We start from the raw sequence: 14,005 nt of genomic DNA, 5'->3' as shown, positions 1-14,005 counted from the left end.
ATATTATGTTCCAGGTATAAGTGATATCATATGGTATTTGTTTTTTTGTTCGTTTTTTGTATTTTTGTCTTTTGTCTTTTTAGGCTTGCACCTGAGGCAAATGGAGGTTCCCAGGCTAGGGCTCGAATTGGAGCTATAGCTGCTAGCATACACCACAGCCACAGCAACATGGGATCCGAGCCACGTCTGCAACCTGCACCACAGCTCACAGCAATGCTGGATCCTTTAACCCACTGACCAAGGCCAGGGATTGAACCTGAGTCTGCAGAGATGCTAGTCAGATTTGTTTCCACTGAGCCACGATGGGAACTCCTATCATATGGTATTTGTCTTTCTCTGTCTGACTCACTTCACGTAGTATGAGAATCTCTAGGTCTGTCCATGTTGCTTCAAGTGGCATTATTTCATTCTTTCATATGGCTGAGTAGTATTCCACTGTGTATATGTACCACATCTTCTTAATTCATTCATCTGTAGATGGACATTTAGATTGTTTCCATGTCTTTGCTATTGCAAATAGTGCTGCAATGAGCATAGGAGTGCATGTATCTTTTTCAATGCAAGTTTTGAACAGATACATGCCCAGGAGTGGGATTTCGGGGTCATATGGTAGTTCTATATTTAGTTTTCTGAGGTACCTCCATACTGTTTTCCATAGTGATTGTACCAATTTACATTCCCACCAACAGTGAAGGAGGATACCTTATTCTCCACACCCTCTCCAGCATGTTATTTGTTGACTTGTTAATGATGGCCATTCTGACTGGTGTGAGGTGGTACCTCCTTGTAGTTTTGATTTGCATTTCTCTAATAATCAGTGATGCTGAGCATTCTCTCATGTGCCCGTTGGCCATCTGTCTGACTTTCTTTAAAACAAGGCAGATAGGTCCAGGCCCAGTGTAGTCAGCCAGGCAGCTGTTCAATGTATTATCTACTCTCTACTCATTATGTGAAGTATGGCACACAGCAAGCAGGGAAGGCTGGCTGATGTGTCATCTAGAACAGGAAAGGTCCTTTTTACGTTGTACGTGGCCTCGGGTAAGCCTTGGGTATTGGGGTGACATCACTCAGGGCCTCTGTGCAGCAACTTTTAGTATAGTGACTGAGAGGCACCTGAGCAGCAAACATAGTGAAGGAGGAGGGTGAGAAGCCCGTTCAGGAAGCATCCTGGGGGCCTGGGCTCTGTCTTTGTGTGGCCCACCTGAGAGGAAAAGACTGCCTGCTGTCTTCTGCTTGCATGGTGCCAACTGCCAGAGCTATACCAAGGGTCTAGTGACAAAGAACAAGGCATTTGTACTAAGTGTCCTCACAGCCTGATTTGCTTCCTTACAAGTCAGCATAATTTAAACATGCAGCATGATTTAATGAGCTGCAGCACAATTTAACATGCCATGGAAGCATTCTGTGTTTTCAGTCATGAGGGTATCATCTGGGATCTAAACAGTTTTTGCCACTCTATGGCCAGCGATTGCTGCCAGTGCTGGCCAACCTGACATGTCCTGATGGCACTTAGGCATGATAAACATGCCACCCCCCAGCCTCCCAAGCCCTTGGATAGCTCATGAGAGAAAGTCTGCTCTCTGGACCTTGAAATCGTTTGATCCCCCATCACCTTGTTACCAGGAGGGCTTTAGCCATTACTAGGCATGGCAGGAAGTTGTAAGGGCCCGCATGTCCTCTTAGAGCACTTGCTGCTTTCAGTGATTTGACGTCATGATACTCTTTGGAGACTCTGGGTCTGGCCCTTTGATCTTTGGAAATTAGACTAGGAATAATGTATGTGGTGGTGGTGGTGGTGGGGAGCTCCTGATGTGTGCTTAATCACAGATGACTTCTGCAGGCCATCAAGAATAAATACGCAAGCAGCAAACTCCTGAAGATCAGCACGATTCCTCAGCTGAACTCAAAAGCCATCCAAGAGCTTGCCTCACCTCTGATGGGACGGTCCTAGGCTGCTGGGAAGAGCGCTTCGTCTGTGCACTTTGTCTTACTAACTTTGTATATATAGTCCTTTTGTCTTATTTCATGAAACCTTTTCTCAGACCTGTTTTCTAAATGTATATTGAGACTGGAGGTGAGAGATTAAAAACTTGTCTTCAAAATGTTAAGTTTGAAGATGCCCAGTAGATATCCAAGTGCAAAAGACAGAAAGTACAAGACTTGAGTTCAGTGGGAGAGGTGAGGACTGTAGATACGCAAGTAAGAATAAGTGGCATTCAGACAGCATTGAAAGCTTTGGGGGCAGGTGCCATCACCCAAGGAAAGCATGGAGTTGTAGAAGAGATCAAGTCCCAGAGCAGAGCCCTGGAAGGAACAGCATTTGGAAGTGGAGTACTGGGGACCCACAAAAGAGACCAAGAGGAAGCAGCCAGTATCCAAGGACAAAGTCTAGAAGAAGAATATGCTGTCACAGGACCCAAGAGAAGAAGTATTTCAGAATGGAGGGAGTGGGAAGCTGGGTCAAAGGCTGCCAAGAGGTCAACTAGGAAAAGGATTGTATTTGGTCACATGGAAATCTTTGGTGACCTTAACGGGATCAGTTTCACTTTTCATCTCTTGGATGCAGTTTGTCTATGTTTAAAAAAAAAAAAATTGTTTTTAAGCATTTAAAACAAAGTATATTGAGGAAAATTAAAGCTATTGATTTTCTTAAGGCATCCCGTGTGTATTTATTTTTGTAGTCTATGTTAAAGAACTCAAAGCTTACTTTGAGTAATTTCTTTTTGAGCTGTTAAGAATAGCATGTGAATTATTGCCCTTATGGCTTTGGGAAAGACCTTCCCACTGTTTTCTCAAACAGAAAACTCTAGAATTTGACTTCAGTGATTGCTCACCCATTCCTAAAATCCGTGAATATAAAAGCTTGGTTCATTATATAAAATGTGACATGAGAGGATAAGCTTGACAATTCCTTTCTAGAACCTATTTATTCTCTCATTAGGAACACCTGGCCCACTAGGGCAATGGCTTGCAGAAGTAATCCTCATAAAGTGTTTCACTCAAAAGGCACCGTTGAGACCAAGAATAGCAGTCCTGTGGGACCACAGCTGGAAAAAGGAACAGGGCCTGTGACATCCTGTTAAAGGTGAAACTTGGAATCCTGTTCTATGTTTTTTTCTTGTTTTGTTTTTTTTGTGGACATTTGATTACCTTAAACATTGTTTTCTTTTTTTTCTTTTGTCCACAGCATATGGAGGTTCCCAGACTAGGGGTCTAATTGGAGCTGTAGCCTCTGGCCTTCGCCAGAGCCACAGCAATCTGGGATGCAAGCTGCCTCTGCGACCTACACCACAGCTCTCAGCAACGCCGGATCGTTAACCCACTGAGCAAGGCCAGGGATCGAACCCGCAACCTCATGGTTACTAGTCGGATTTGTTAACCACTGAGCCACGACGGGAACTCCAAAACATTGTTTTCTATAGGGGAATGTATTCTCTCAGTCTCCAACCCACTAAACTAAAAAAAAAAAAAAAAAAAAAAAAAAAAGAAAACCAACCAAAAAACCAATCTATAAAATAAGTCTCTTATAGCAGTGACTCTCCAAACTACTAGTTCAACAAGATGTTTGGTTTTTTTGAGAGAGAGGAGTTAGATACATTGGGGAAACATTGCAAACTCATGTAAGATTTGTAAAGGCTGAGAAGCTTTGCAGTAAACTCTTTTAACGCAGTGTTTCTCCAACCGAGGGAGTGTGGTAGAAGCAGGTACCTTGCTTTGTGACTCAGTGGTGCCACGTGTCTTCTCCTTCCTGGAAGAAGCGCCTGTCTCCAGCGAGGTCTGGCTGTGGCCCCCTCCCTGGACAGCCCAGGGTTGCCTACCTGGTAAGTCAAACGTTGGGAGCAACTGGGTGTCTTTCTATGTTAAGTCCTAGTATAAAGCTTTATAAATAACTCTTGTTGAATTAGTGAAGCTTGTTCCCATGGCAGCCTTAGACCGACTTAGTCACAAGTGTGAATGGTAACGAAGTGAGACCGTGAGAGGGAGCTTTTCTGGCTCTCAAAGCAGTTATTTCCTGGGGATGCTTGAGCTCCAACTTCTCATCAAAAAAGGATGGGTGTTGTAGGCGTATTCCAAAGACATTTATAGCTTCTTTATTACATATTTTGCTTAGTTAAATATTAAATACCCTGACTCAGGAAATTCATACTTCCAGGATGTTATAAAAAAAAAGACCTTTAAGATACTTATATGCCAAGCAGGCACCCAAAAGTGAAGCGTTATATATGTGAAATAAGCTGTAAAAGTGGAAAGCATAATATCATAAAAACTGAAATTAGAACTAGATGATGTAACCCCAGGATTTGAAGATCAGACCCTGAAGCTGAGTTGCTTGGGTTTAAGTCTCCTTAGCAGAGTCTAAGCTTCTGTGGCCTCTGTGCTTGTTTCTGTGTCTGTAAAATGGGGATAAGAGCCTCTGCCCCAGAGTGTTGTATTCAAGGATGTCCAGGATCTGGAGATGCTCGAACTTAGTGGTCATTATTTTAAGAAGCTTGATGGTCTGGAGAGAGATGGACTCTGAATGTTCACAGTATGTTAGGTATGGCTCTTGCACATCACAGTAGTTTACAAATATATATCTGTCGAGTCATATTTGTGAGGGTGTTTTTTGTTTTGTTTTTAGGTTTTTGATTTTTGAGAGTAAGATATTAGAAGTTTAAAGGTTGACAACTGGACTATCATTTCCTCAATGTTTGTTGAATTGAAGACAAAGATTAAAATCATGGGCCTTGGGGTCAGATCAGGGTTCAAATGGTAGCTCCTCTGGTTGAGAGCTGTGACCTCGGGCGAGGTAGTGAATTGTCCCGCGCCTTCTCATTTGCAAAGTCGAGGTTTTAGATGGCGACATGCTGGGGTAAGTAGGTTCCTTATAGTAGGAGGGAAAGGTGTCAAAATGAGCTGGGAGGAATAAAAGCTCCTTAAATTTAAGAGGAAGCATGAAGACCAGTCAGGCCTTGGGAGAAAACATAAGGACAGAGGGGGCAGCCAGGCAGAGTGGCTCCCATTCTTGTGACTGCAAAAGTGAGAGGTGCCAGTAACACCATTAGGCTTGCCACCAGAGATGCACCGTCCATGCTCTGCTCTGAAACTCGCACTCCATCCCTGTTCACCCATGAAACCACCCAGAAAACCACCTGCACTAGAGGCGGGGCTAGCCCCAGTCTGCCCAGTGCCACTCAAGTCTGGAAGAGTTGAAGGGGTCACAAGGGAAGGGATGTGGATTATATACGTGCCCTGCTCCGCAGTGAACCAGTAGAGATGGTAAGTTCTATGACTGCATAGCTGTCCACTTGTTCTTGTGAGCACTTCTGCCTGGAAGGAGCCATGGCCAGGAGGGAGCTCTTTGCCTGCACTGTGGGCAAGCTGCCCTGTGCAGAGACTAACTGTCCCCTAGTGGAGACCTCTCAGCCCCCTTGCATTTGAAGCCCTGTGCCTAGGTTTTTCCTGGCCAGCTGAATTGGAGTAGACTGTGCACTTTGGAGGGAATGTCCTTTAAAAAGGAAACTGCACTTGGTAACAGTGCTGGGTCCTGTAAGATCGGGTGGGTGTGGGCGGTCTTCACCCCTGCTTGTCGGGGAGCAAGCTTGTAAGGAAGTCTCAGCTCTGCCCTCTCTATGGGTGTCAGTCTCACTTCCCCAGTACTGTGAAGAAATGTCCCTTTGCCTAATGTTTCTAGAAAGTCAGTTGTCCTCTCTGATGCACCCCACATTCACAGTACTCCCTCTGTGGTCCTCGAAATGTGGCTGGTTTTAGTAAATCTATGAGGTCAAAATTCTTTGCATGATAATACTAGGATATTGTTTTTTCTTTCTTTTTTTCTTTTTTTTTTGCCTTTTAGAGACGCACCTGTGGCATATGAAGGTTCCCAGGCTAGGGATCAAATTGAAGCTACAGCTGCCGGCCTGCACCTCAGCTACAGCAACACCAGATCCGAGCCGCATCTGCGACCTACACCACAGCTCATGGCAACACCAGATCCTTAACCCACTGAGCGAGGCCAGGGATCGAACCCACGACCTCATGGTTCCTAGTCAGATTCGTTTCCATTGCGCCATAATGGGAACTCCTAGGATATTGTTTTTATTACTCATTCTGTCGGGAGTTTATGGTGGATTCTTCCAGAGGCTATATGACATGCAATGATGGAATCTGTGTGTTCGCTTGGTGTTTTAAAATTTTTGGTAAATACTGATAGCTAGAATGCACAAAAGCAGAACTCGGTAATATGGGAGAGGGGTTCTGAGGCCAAAGTGTTCGGGAACTGCTAGTCCGTAACTAGTATGAACACTTCTGCCCTAGGGTCCGAGTTCAAGCTTGCTCATGGTCCTTGGTTAGTTTAAACCATGGGCTGAAAGGATCTATCACATTTTTGTAATGAATTTTCTACTGCATGCACCCACATGCCCCTTCTTAGCAGGATGGCAAGTTCTAGAAGGCAGGGAGGGCCTTAATCCTCCTTATGTTATCCCTGGTTAAGTGATTCCCAGACTACTCTCATGTCTAACTGGACAGTGAACAAAATGGCAGGCCTGGCTAGATCCAAGATTGAGAGGAAATCTATGTTTAATTCTTTACCTCTAAACTTCAGTTCAGTCACCTATTCAGGCAACACTCCTTAAGCACTTCTTTGAGCCCAGCCCTCCTGGGCGAGGTGCATGGGAGTTAGGACAGGGGCTTATGGTAATCCAGGAAGGCCATCTGTGTGGTCCTGCCCCTGAGAAAGCAGTCAGCACCTGGAGGCTGTGGGGAGTCCATGAAGCTCCTCCTTCAAATTCTCTTTCTATCTCCTTCCTCTCACCCTCAGTGAGTCCAGGAATGTGAAATTGAAAGTCCCTTGTAGAATATTAGAGAGACTATTAGGACTGTAATAGTAAGACTTAATATTAGTCTTAGTAATACTAAGACTATTACCTTTCCTTGCATCATCACATTATGGTTTTATTTTTCTTTCTCTTAACTGGTCATAAAATGGAACTGAAATATAACTTAAACATTTTTTTTAGTGTTTGCAAATGAAGTTTGCTCTCTGTTCTTGAAGACAGAATCAAATTATTTACTTTGTCCCAAATTCAGATTTTTCCCCCAACATATAACTCCTGATAATTTTCTTCCCATGGACTTGGGGATCTTAAAATGACAAAAAGGTGGGTGCCATCAAATCCTACTTTCCCAGGAGCTTAACAATGGCTGAGGCAACTGGGAGAAGGAGAGGTCGAGAAGTGGCGGTCCCTCGTGACCACTCCCTTATTGATGGACATGACATTGTTCCCAACTTCTTACCACCACTGCAATAAATGCTGCCTTACTAAAGTACCATAGACTGGGTGGCTTACCAGCAGGAATTTACTGTCTTACACTTGGACAGTCTGGAAGTCCAAGATGCAGGTGTTGGCAGGGATGGTTTCCTCTGAGGGCCGTGCAGAACTGTCTCAGGCCCCCTCCCTGGCTTGTAGGTGGCTGACTCTTCACATGATCTTCTCCCTCTCTGTGTTGATCCGTGTCCAAATTTCTTTCTTCTTCTTCTTCTTCTTTTTTTTTTTTAATCAGGATACTGGTTGCATTGGATTAGCCCACCCTACCCATGAACTCATTTTGACCCTATTACCTCCATAAAGACCTTATTGCCAAGTAAGGAGCTGGGGTTAGGACTTCAACATACCTTCTCTTGTTGAAGGGACACAACTGAACCCAGACAAACCACATCATGAAAGGACAAGGTGGTTCACTGATTCCTTTATTTATTTAGGAGACAGGGGGAGGGGACTTGGGGGGGCAGCACAGAAAAGAAAATTACCTATGGGAGAGGGTTGGGAAGAGTTGGCAGGGCCTGAGCTAGAAAGCAGTTAACACTGATTCTATAGCTGAAAAGGAGTAGTGCACTTTTGTAAGTACCTGGTGTGAGTTTTGTAATAAAACCTATCTTATGAATAAGTACAGTGGAATACTACTTAGTACATTCTTACATGTTTCTACCTTCTTGAGATTTTTATATGTACAGTATATGATCTGTTTTTATAAATGTACAGCTTGAAAAAAAAGAGATCTTTCTTGTAATAGGTACAGCATTAAACACAAAAACCAACATGGGCCAGCCACATTCCAACTGAAGACCCAGAGAAAGCCTGGCCAACAGCCCAGCCCCAGTGCCTGCAGCCCCGTAGCCCGGCAGCCCTGCTGGTCCAGGCAAAGTGTAAACCAGTGCCCGTTGCACCTGTGGGCTCAGCGGGCTCTTGGCATTTGCATGGGAAGTGCCCACTCACGCCAAGCCCCCCCCCCCCCGCACAGAGTGAGTCCTCCCTGAGGGAAGGTGGCAGAGGAATGTGTATGTCAGGTAAGGAAACAAGAGATCAAAGAAATGTGCTCTTTAACTAAAGGCACTTGTCAGCGGCCGCCTACAGCTATTCCCTGGGCCTGGTGAGCGAGCAGGTACTGTTTTGATAGAGTCAGCGAGGTCTGAGTGGACCTCACCTGTCCTCTCACCAGGTTTAAATAGAATAAATAAATCTTAGTGGGTGCTTGTTTGCCCTCCTGGGTTCCTGTGAATAGGCTACCTTTTAGGATCAGCTAAGGAGTGACTCCCTGTTCCCAACCCAGCTTTTCAAGGTCCTCCATGGGGAAGGTGCCAGAATAGCTCCAGGCCTTGCAGAAGCAGTTGCTCACTATGGATCAGGAGAGCCCCCAAATGTCCCCTCCCCTGTCTGTGCCTGAAGCTCCTTCATCCCATGCATCAGTGTCTCTTTGTGCCTCAGATCTTGGTCACGTAGTTGTTGGGGAACAGGCCTTGTTTGCCTCGTAGTCGCCCCGTCCACCAGCCAGAAGGATCTGCAGGGACACAGAGGTGGTGGAGGTGAAGGCCAGCAAGGCTTTCTGCCCTGGCCAGAAGCACCCTGCTCCTGAGGGTGCATCCCACAGGCAAAGGGGCTGGACTCCATCCAAGTTCTCTCCCCCTCCCCACCCCCCGGCCAGCTTTTTAGGGCTGCATCCTCAGCACATGAAGTTCCCAGGCTAAGGGTCAAACTGGAGCTACAGCTGCCCACCTATGCCACAGCCATAGCCACGCCAGATCTGAGCTGCATTTGTGACCTACACCACAGGTCATGGCAACGCTGGATCCTTAACCAACTGAGCGAGGCCAGGGATTGAACCCACAACCTCATGGACACTAGCTGGTTTGTAACCTGCTGAACCATGATGGGAACTCCCAAGAAGTGAGGTTTTGCTGCCAGTCTCCAGCTGTCAGTCCCCTGAGCTCTGCCCAGCGTCACAGACAGGCTGGCCACTCTTCTCGGGGCCTTCCAGCCTCCCCCCACAAGTAGTCCTTCCTCTGGAGATGGCTCCAATCCTGCTTCCCTGCTTTTCTTTAAAGGAGGGCTTCTCCTCTTGCACCTTTCACACCCCTCATGCCATCCTGGAATCTTTCTGGGAGAACTGCTCTGCAACTTCATAATCCTTACTTCCTGGATTAATCCCACTCCCTTCACCAGTAGTATTTACTATACATTCTCCCAGACATTTTTCTGTGATTATTTACACATTCATTTTAAACAGGCCATTCTATATCTTACTCTTTCACATCTTGCTTTCCAATACTCAATAATATTTCCATGTCTGCATCTCTTTCCTTAAACAGCTGCCTTGTATGCCAAAATTTATATAACCATTCCCCAATGGATGGACACCTGTTCCCCAGTTTTTCACTATCAATGCACTAAATGTCCATGCATATATCTTTATGCTCATGTGCAAGTAGTTCTGTAGGATAGATTTCTGGGCCAAAACAAACAAACAAACAAACAAACAAACAAACAAACAAAAAAACAACCCAGGACTATCTATTATCTTTTGTAAGAAAGTACAATTTTTTGTAATAGGTAAAACTTTTATGAGTACTTTCACAAGTACAAAAGGACAGTGAAAATAGCCACCTAGATCCCTTCTGGGAAGCCAAGCACTGCTACCTATTTCTTGCGCTTTCTTCCAGAGATATTGCATGTTTATAAAAACAAGTGTTTATAAAAACACTACACCTTTTTTCTGGCTGTGTCTGTGGCATGCAGAAGTTCTCTGGGTCTGGGATTGAACTTGAGCCACAGCAGTGACAATGCCAAATGCTTAACCACTAGGACACCAGGGAATTCCAAAATCATCCCCTTTTGTACACAAATGATAGCACACTATATTACATGTTTAGTACTTTTTTAAAAGTTTAATCATATATACTAAAGATCATTTCACATCTGTATATAAAGAGCTTCTGTATTCTATAGCTGCTTATGTGCCACTGTTCATATCATTTGCCTATTTTTCTATTGGTTGTTGGTCTCTGTCTTGTTGAGTAGGAGTTCTTTTTCTATTTGTGGACCTGTTGTATGAGTTACAAATATCCCTCTTCTCATTTTTATTAACTTTTTATGATATTTTAATATTTAAGGAGTTGAATCAAATGATCTATTACTTTATGGCTTCCTCATTTTCTATTGCTTTTGAAAACCCTTTCCCACACCGATAGTATATAAAAAAGAAAACCCTGCCATCCTTACTTCTAGGACTTTATGTTTCTTTTATGCATGTAAATATTTATTTGGGACTTAGCTTGGGGGAAGGGGTTAATAAATAAATCCAAATTAATCATTTTGACATGGGAATTCTACAAGTTGAAAATTTCCTTCCCCAAAATCTATTCTGGCAGTAAATAGTGAAAGAAGGTACCTATTTCTCTAACCCCATATATTAGTTGTTTTTTTTTTTCCCCAGTGACAAAATCCACAAAGTTCCAAAAATTACAAGTTTTCTGTATATCATTTGATGGCAAAACTTGACCTGAACTGACATGGACTTGTTTATGATGTCTCTTTCCACTGAGTGTGGATGCTCTTATGTTCCCCAGTAGAATTACTGAGGCTGATCCAAGCTGATTCCCTGGGACCCGCAGGGGTTGTTATATACTATATGTGTATGTAATGCATCATTATTAACTTCTCCAAAGCTCCCATCCCCAATTCCAGAAACTCAGCTGGCAGGATTTGGATAGGCAATGTGGACTCGCCCACATTTTAATCTTTATTGATGTCACAGGTGAAATGCTGTGCTTTGCATTTCATTGATGATTAAGGAGGCTCTGCTGTGCATTGACTGCTCAAGAGCCTTTTGTCTGCTCTGGGGCTGGATTATTTGTCTTACTATTTTACATGGAGGAGCTATTTATATACGTAAGACATTTTTTCCTAGTCTGTTTTCTATAACTTTGCTCTTTGTGCTATTCACCATAGAGAGTTGTTTTTGTGTTTGTGTTTTTGCTGCACCCACAGCATGTGGAAGTTCCCAGGCCAGGGACTAAACCTGAGCCACAGGAGTGACAATGCCAAATCCTTAACTGATAGGCCACCAGAGAACTCCCCACTATAGAGGTTTTAATCGAGCGTTTTTATGAGGTTAAATCCTGTATGGTTTTTATATTTGACATCTTCCATAGGAAGGCTTTTCTCACCCAAAGATTAATATAATAGCCTAGGTTTCTTTTTAAGAATTTTATAATTTAGTTGTATGTTCTTTAATTCATCTGATATTTATTTCATGTGAGACAGAGATCAAATTTATTTTCTTTTCAAAATGGAAAGTAATTATCCTTTCCTCTGCTTTCAAATGACACATTTATCATATATTAAGCACCTTTGCACACAGGTCTGTTTCTGGACACTGTTCCATCTCATTTATCTATTCGTTGATTCCTACACTCATACCACACTGTGTAAACTATAGTGATAATTTATAGCATATTTTGATAACTGCTAGAACTCTATATTACTCAAAATACATAATTATTTTAATTAAACCCAGTACATGTTTCTAGAAAATTTTGAAAATATTGAGAAATAAAAAGAAAGTAATACTCGCTTAAAATTCAACACTTGAGACTGCTTTAACATTTTGTTTTTTAAAACAGTAACTTTAAAAAACAGTTTTTCTATTTTTACAAAAATGAGGCTGTGGTCCACAGTCTCTAAGCTAACATTTTTCTTTTCTTCATAAACATTTTACTTTACTTCTGCATCATTACCTTTAAAACAGAAATTTTTGCAGCACAGTTGACTACATGCATATGGCAAAACTTATTAAACTAATCCCTGTCACTGGATATTAAGTCATTTCCTCTGTTTTTGCTGAACAAAGCTGGTAATCAAAATCCTGTTTGTATTACTAAGAGTTCATTTCAATACTTATTTTTATTCCAACTTTTAAAGAAGGATATGAAAATACTAACACCTGTAGAAAATCATCTGGTTGAAGGAGATAAAAATTGCACCCAGGGGCCATTTAGAAGGAGGACAGTCCTGGAACCTAGAATCCTGGGAGAGAGCCCAGGTGTTTCCTAGAACTGCCCTTGGCCACCTCTTCCTGAAAGCTAGCCCTGCCGAGGACACTGTCCACGCAGGCTGTCCTTGTTCTGCTTAGACCCCTTGGATGGCTCCTCTCTGTCTGGACAACTTCTCTTGAGTCGGACACCCAGGGCCCCCATGACCAGGCCACCTGGCTTCATCTCATCCCACTGACATCTCCTCAAGGATTCTGCAAGCTGGTCCGGTGCTGGCTCACTTTCTTACAACAACCCACTCTTTGTGGCCTCCATGGCTCCTCTCTCTGTCTCTTTCCTCATCCCTCACTACAAATACCATTTCCTTTATGGTCCTTTTTCTAACATCCTAAAGGTAGGAGTTAGCTTTGTTTTTATGCTTCCATAAAGCAGTAATGTTTGGTTATATGTATATTCTAACATCATCTCTACCAAAGTAATAAAGCATTCAGCCAAGCCCACAGGCCGCTTTTATCGTGGATGTTATAGGTTACCTCCCTGGCTTCCATTCCATCAACCTTCATTATGAGGAGGCCATGAAGTCTGGGTGGGAAAGACCTAACTCCCATTTCCTAGGGCAGTTCCTGCCAGCTCTAACCTCGGTCTTGCTATAGAAATGGCTCAGGGATGGGCACATTTGGTCCAGGTAAGCCTGACTTACCTCTGCAAGGTTCAATTAGAGAAACCCATAAATCCCCTTTGCACATGAACTAGTTTTTTTTTTTTTTTTTTTTTTGTCTTTTTGCTATTTCTTTGGGCCGCTCCCGCGGCATATGGAGATTCCCAGGCTAGGGGTTGAATTGGAGCTGTAGCCGCCAGCCTACGCCAGAGCCACAGCAATGCTGGATCCGAGCCGTGTCTGCAACCTACACCACAGCTCACGGCAACGCCGGATCGTTAACCCACTGAGCAAGGGCAGGGACCAAACCCGCAACCTCATGGTTCCTAGTCGGGTTCGTTAACCACTGTGCCACGACGGGAACTCCTGAACTAGTTTTTATAACAATGTAACAATGACATGGTCCCAGCCAGCCATGCACTTACCTTCTTTGATAATATCGATAATGTCATTGGCATTGAAGCTGAGTTCGTCTGTGTCCTGAGCATCATAGGCGTACAGAGCCTTGCACTGTGGCACCTGAGGCTTGGGCTTGGGCTGGGGTTTGGGTCTGCCCCCTGCTGGGGGGGGCCGGCTGGTTGTTTGTCTCCGGACCCTGTGGAGAGAGTGGAGGCAGGTAAGATGGGGGCCAACAGGAGGCAGCAGCACTGTGTGGTGGTTTAGAGCACGGGGCCAGGCCTGGCTAGCTCACATTGAAGCCCAGCTCCATCCTTAGGGCATGTCACCCCCTAAATTTTCTTTGAGAATAAAACATCCTCCCAGACAGAATCATTGTGATAGCACAGAGTTAGTGCTTCATAAACATTGGCTGCTGTTACCATGTCCCCAGCATGGAAGGAAATGTGGAAAAGACTCATATTCCTACCAAAGTTTATAAAACATATTTATACATCTAAATGATAATAAAACACAGTCACCTACCTATGTGCAGAAACCCCCAGCAACTGCAGAAACAGAACTTTGCCACAGAAGCCTGCAGGTGCCTCTCAATTGCAATCTCTTTCAGAATGAGCCCCTAGCTTGAATTTTGTATTAGT

General features: G+C 43.8%; 2 protein-coding genes across 5 annotated transcripts in view; one reads left to right on the top strand and one right to left on the bottom strand.

Moving 5' to 3' along the window:
- The window catches only part of CCNB2 (cyclin B2), a 34,871-nt gene extending 32,214 nt beyond the window's left edge, over positions 1–2,657 (top strand). The window contains exon 9 of one of the 2 annotated variants that reach the window (XM_021082593.2): positions 1,841–2,657. In XM_021082593.2, coding sequence (XP_020938252.1) covers positions 1,841–1,951 — 111 coding nt within the window. In that variant the 3' untranslated portion in view covers positions 1,952–2,657. 2 annotated transcript variants of the gene reach the window in all.
- A 5,058-nt stretch (positions 2,658–7,715) lies between these two features.
- Positions 7,716–14,005, bottom strand: part of MYO1E (myosin IE) — a 224,024-nt gene continuing 217,734 nt past the window's right edge. For all 3 annotated transcript variants that reach the window (XR_014810374.1, XM_021073512.2, XM_003353343.6), the window contains exons 27-28: positions 13,394–13,563; positions 7,716–8,820 (exon numbers count right to left, since the gene is read on the bottom strand). Coding sequence is in view for 2 of the 3 variants with exons in the window: in XM_021073512.2 (XP_020929171.1) it covers positions 8,744–8,820; positions 13,394–13,563 (247 nt within the window). In the remaining variant the exon portion in view is untranslated. The remainder of the gene's footprint in view (positions 8,821–13,393; positions 13,564–14,005) is intronic.

This window comes from Sus scrofa, chromosome 1 (genome assembly GCF_054392235.1).
Source record: "Sus scrofa isolate SSC_HxYL_T2T_F1_AM1 chromosome 1, Sscrofa_HxYL_maternal_Yorkshire_Landrace_v2.0, whole genome shotgun sequence".
Classification (NCBI taxonomy): domain Eukaryota; kingdom Metazoa; phylum Chordata; class Mammalia; order Artiodactyla; family Suidae; genus Sus; species Sus scrofa.
The sequence above is the reverse complement of the archived record's forward strand: the minus strand, read 5'-3'. Positions and strand labels throughout refer to the sequence as shown.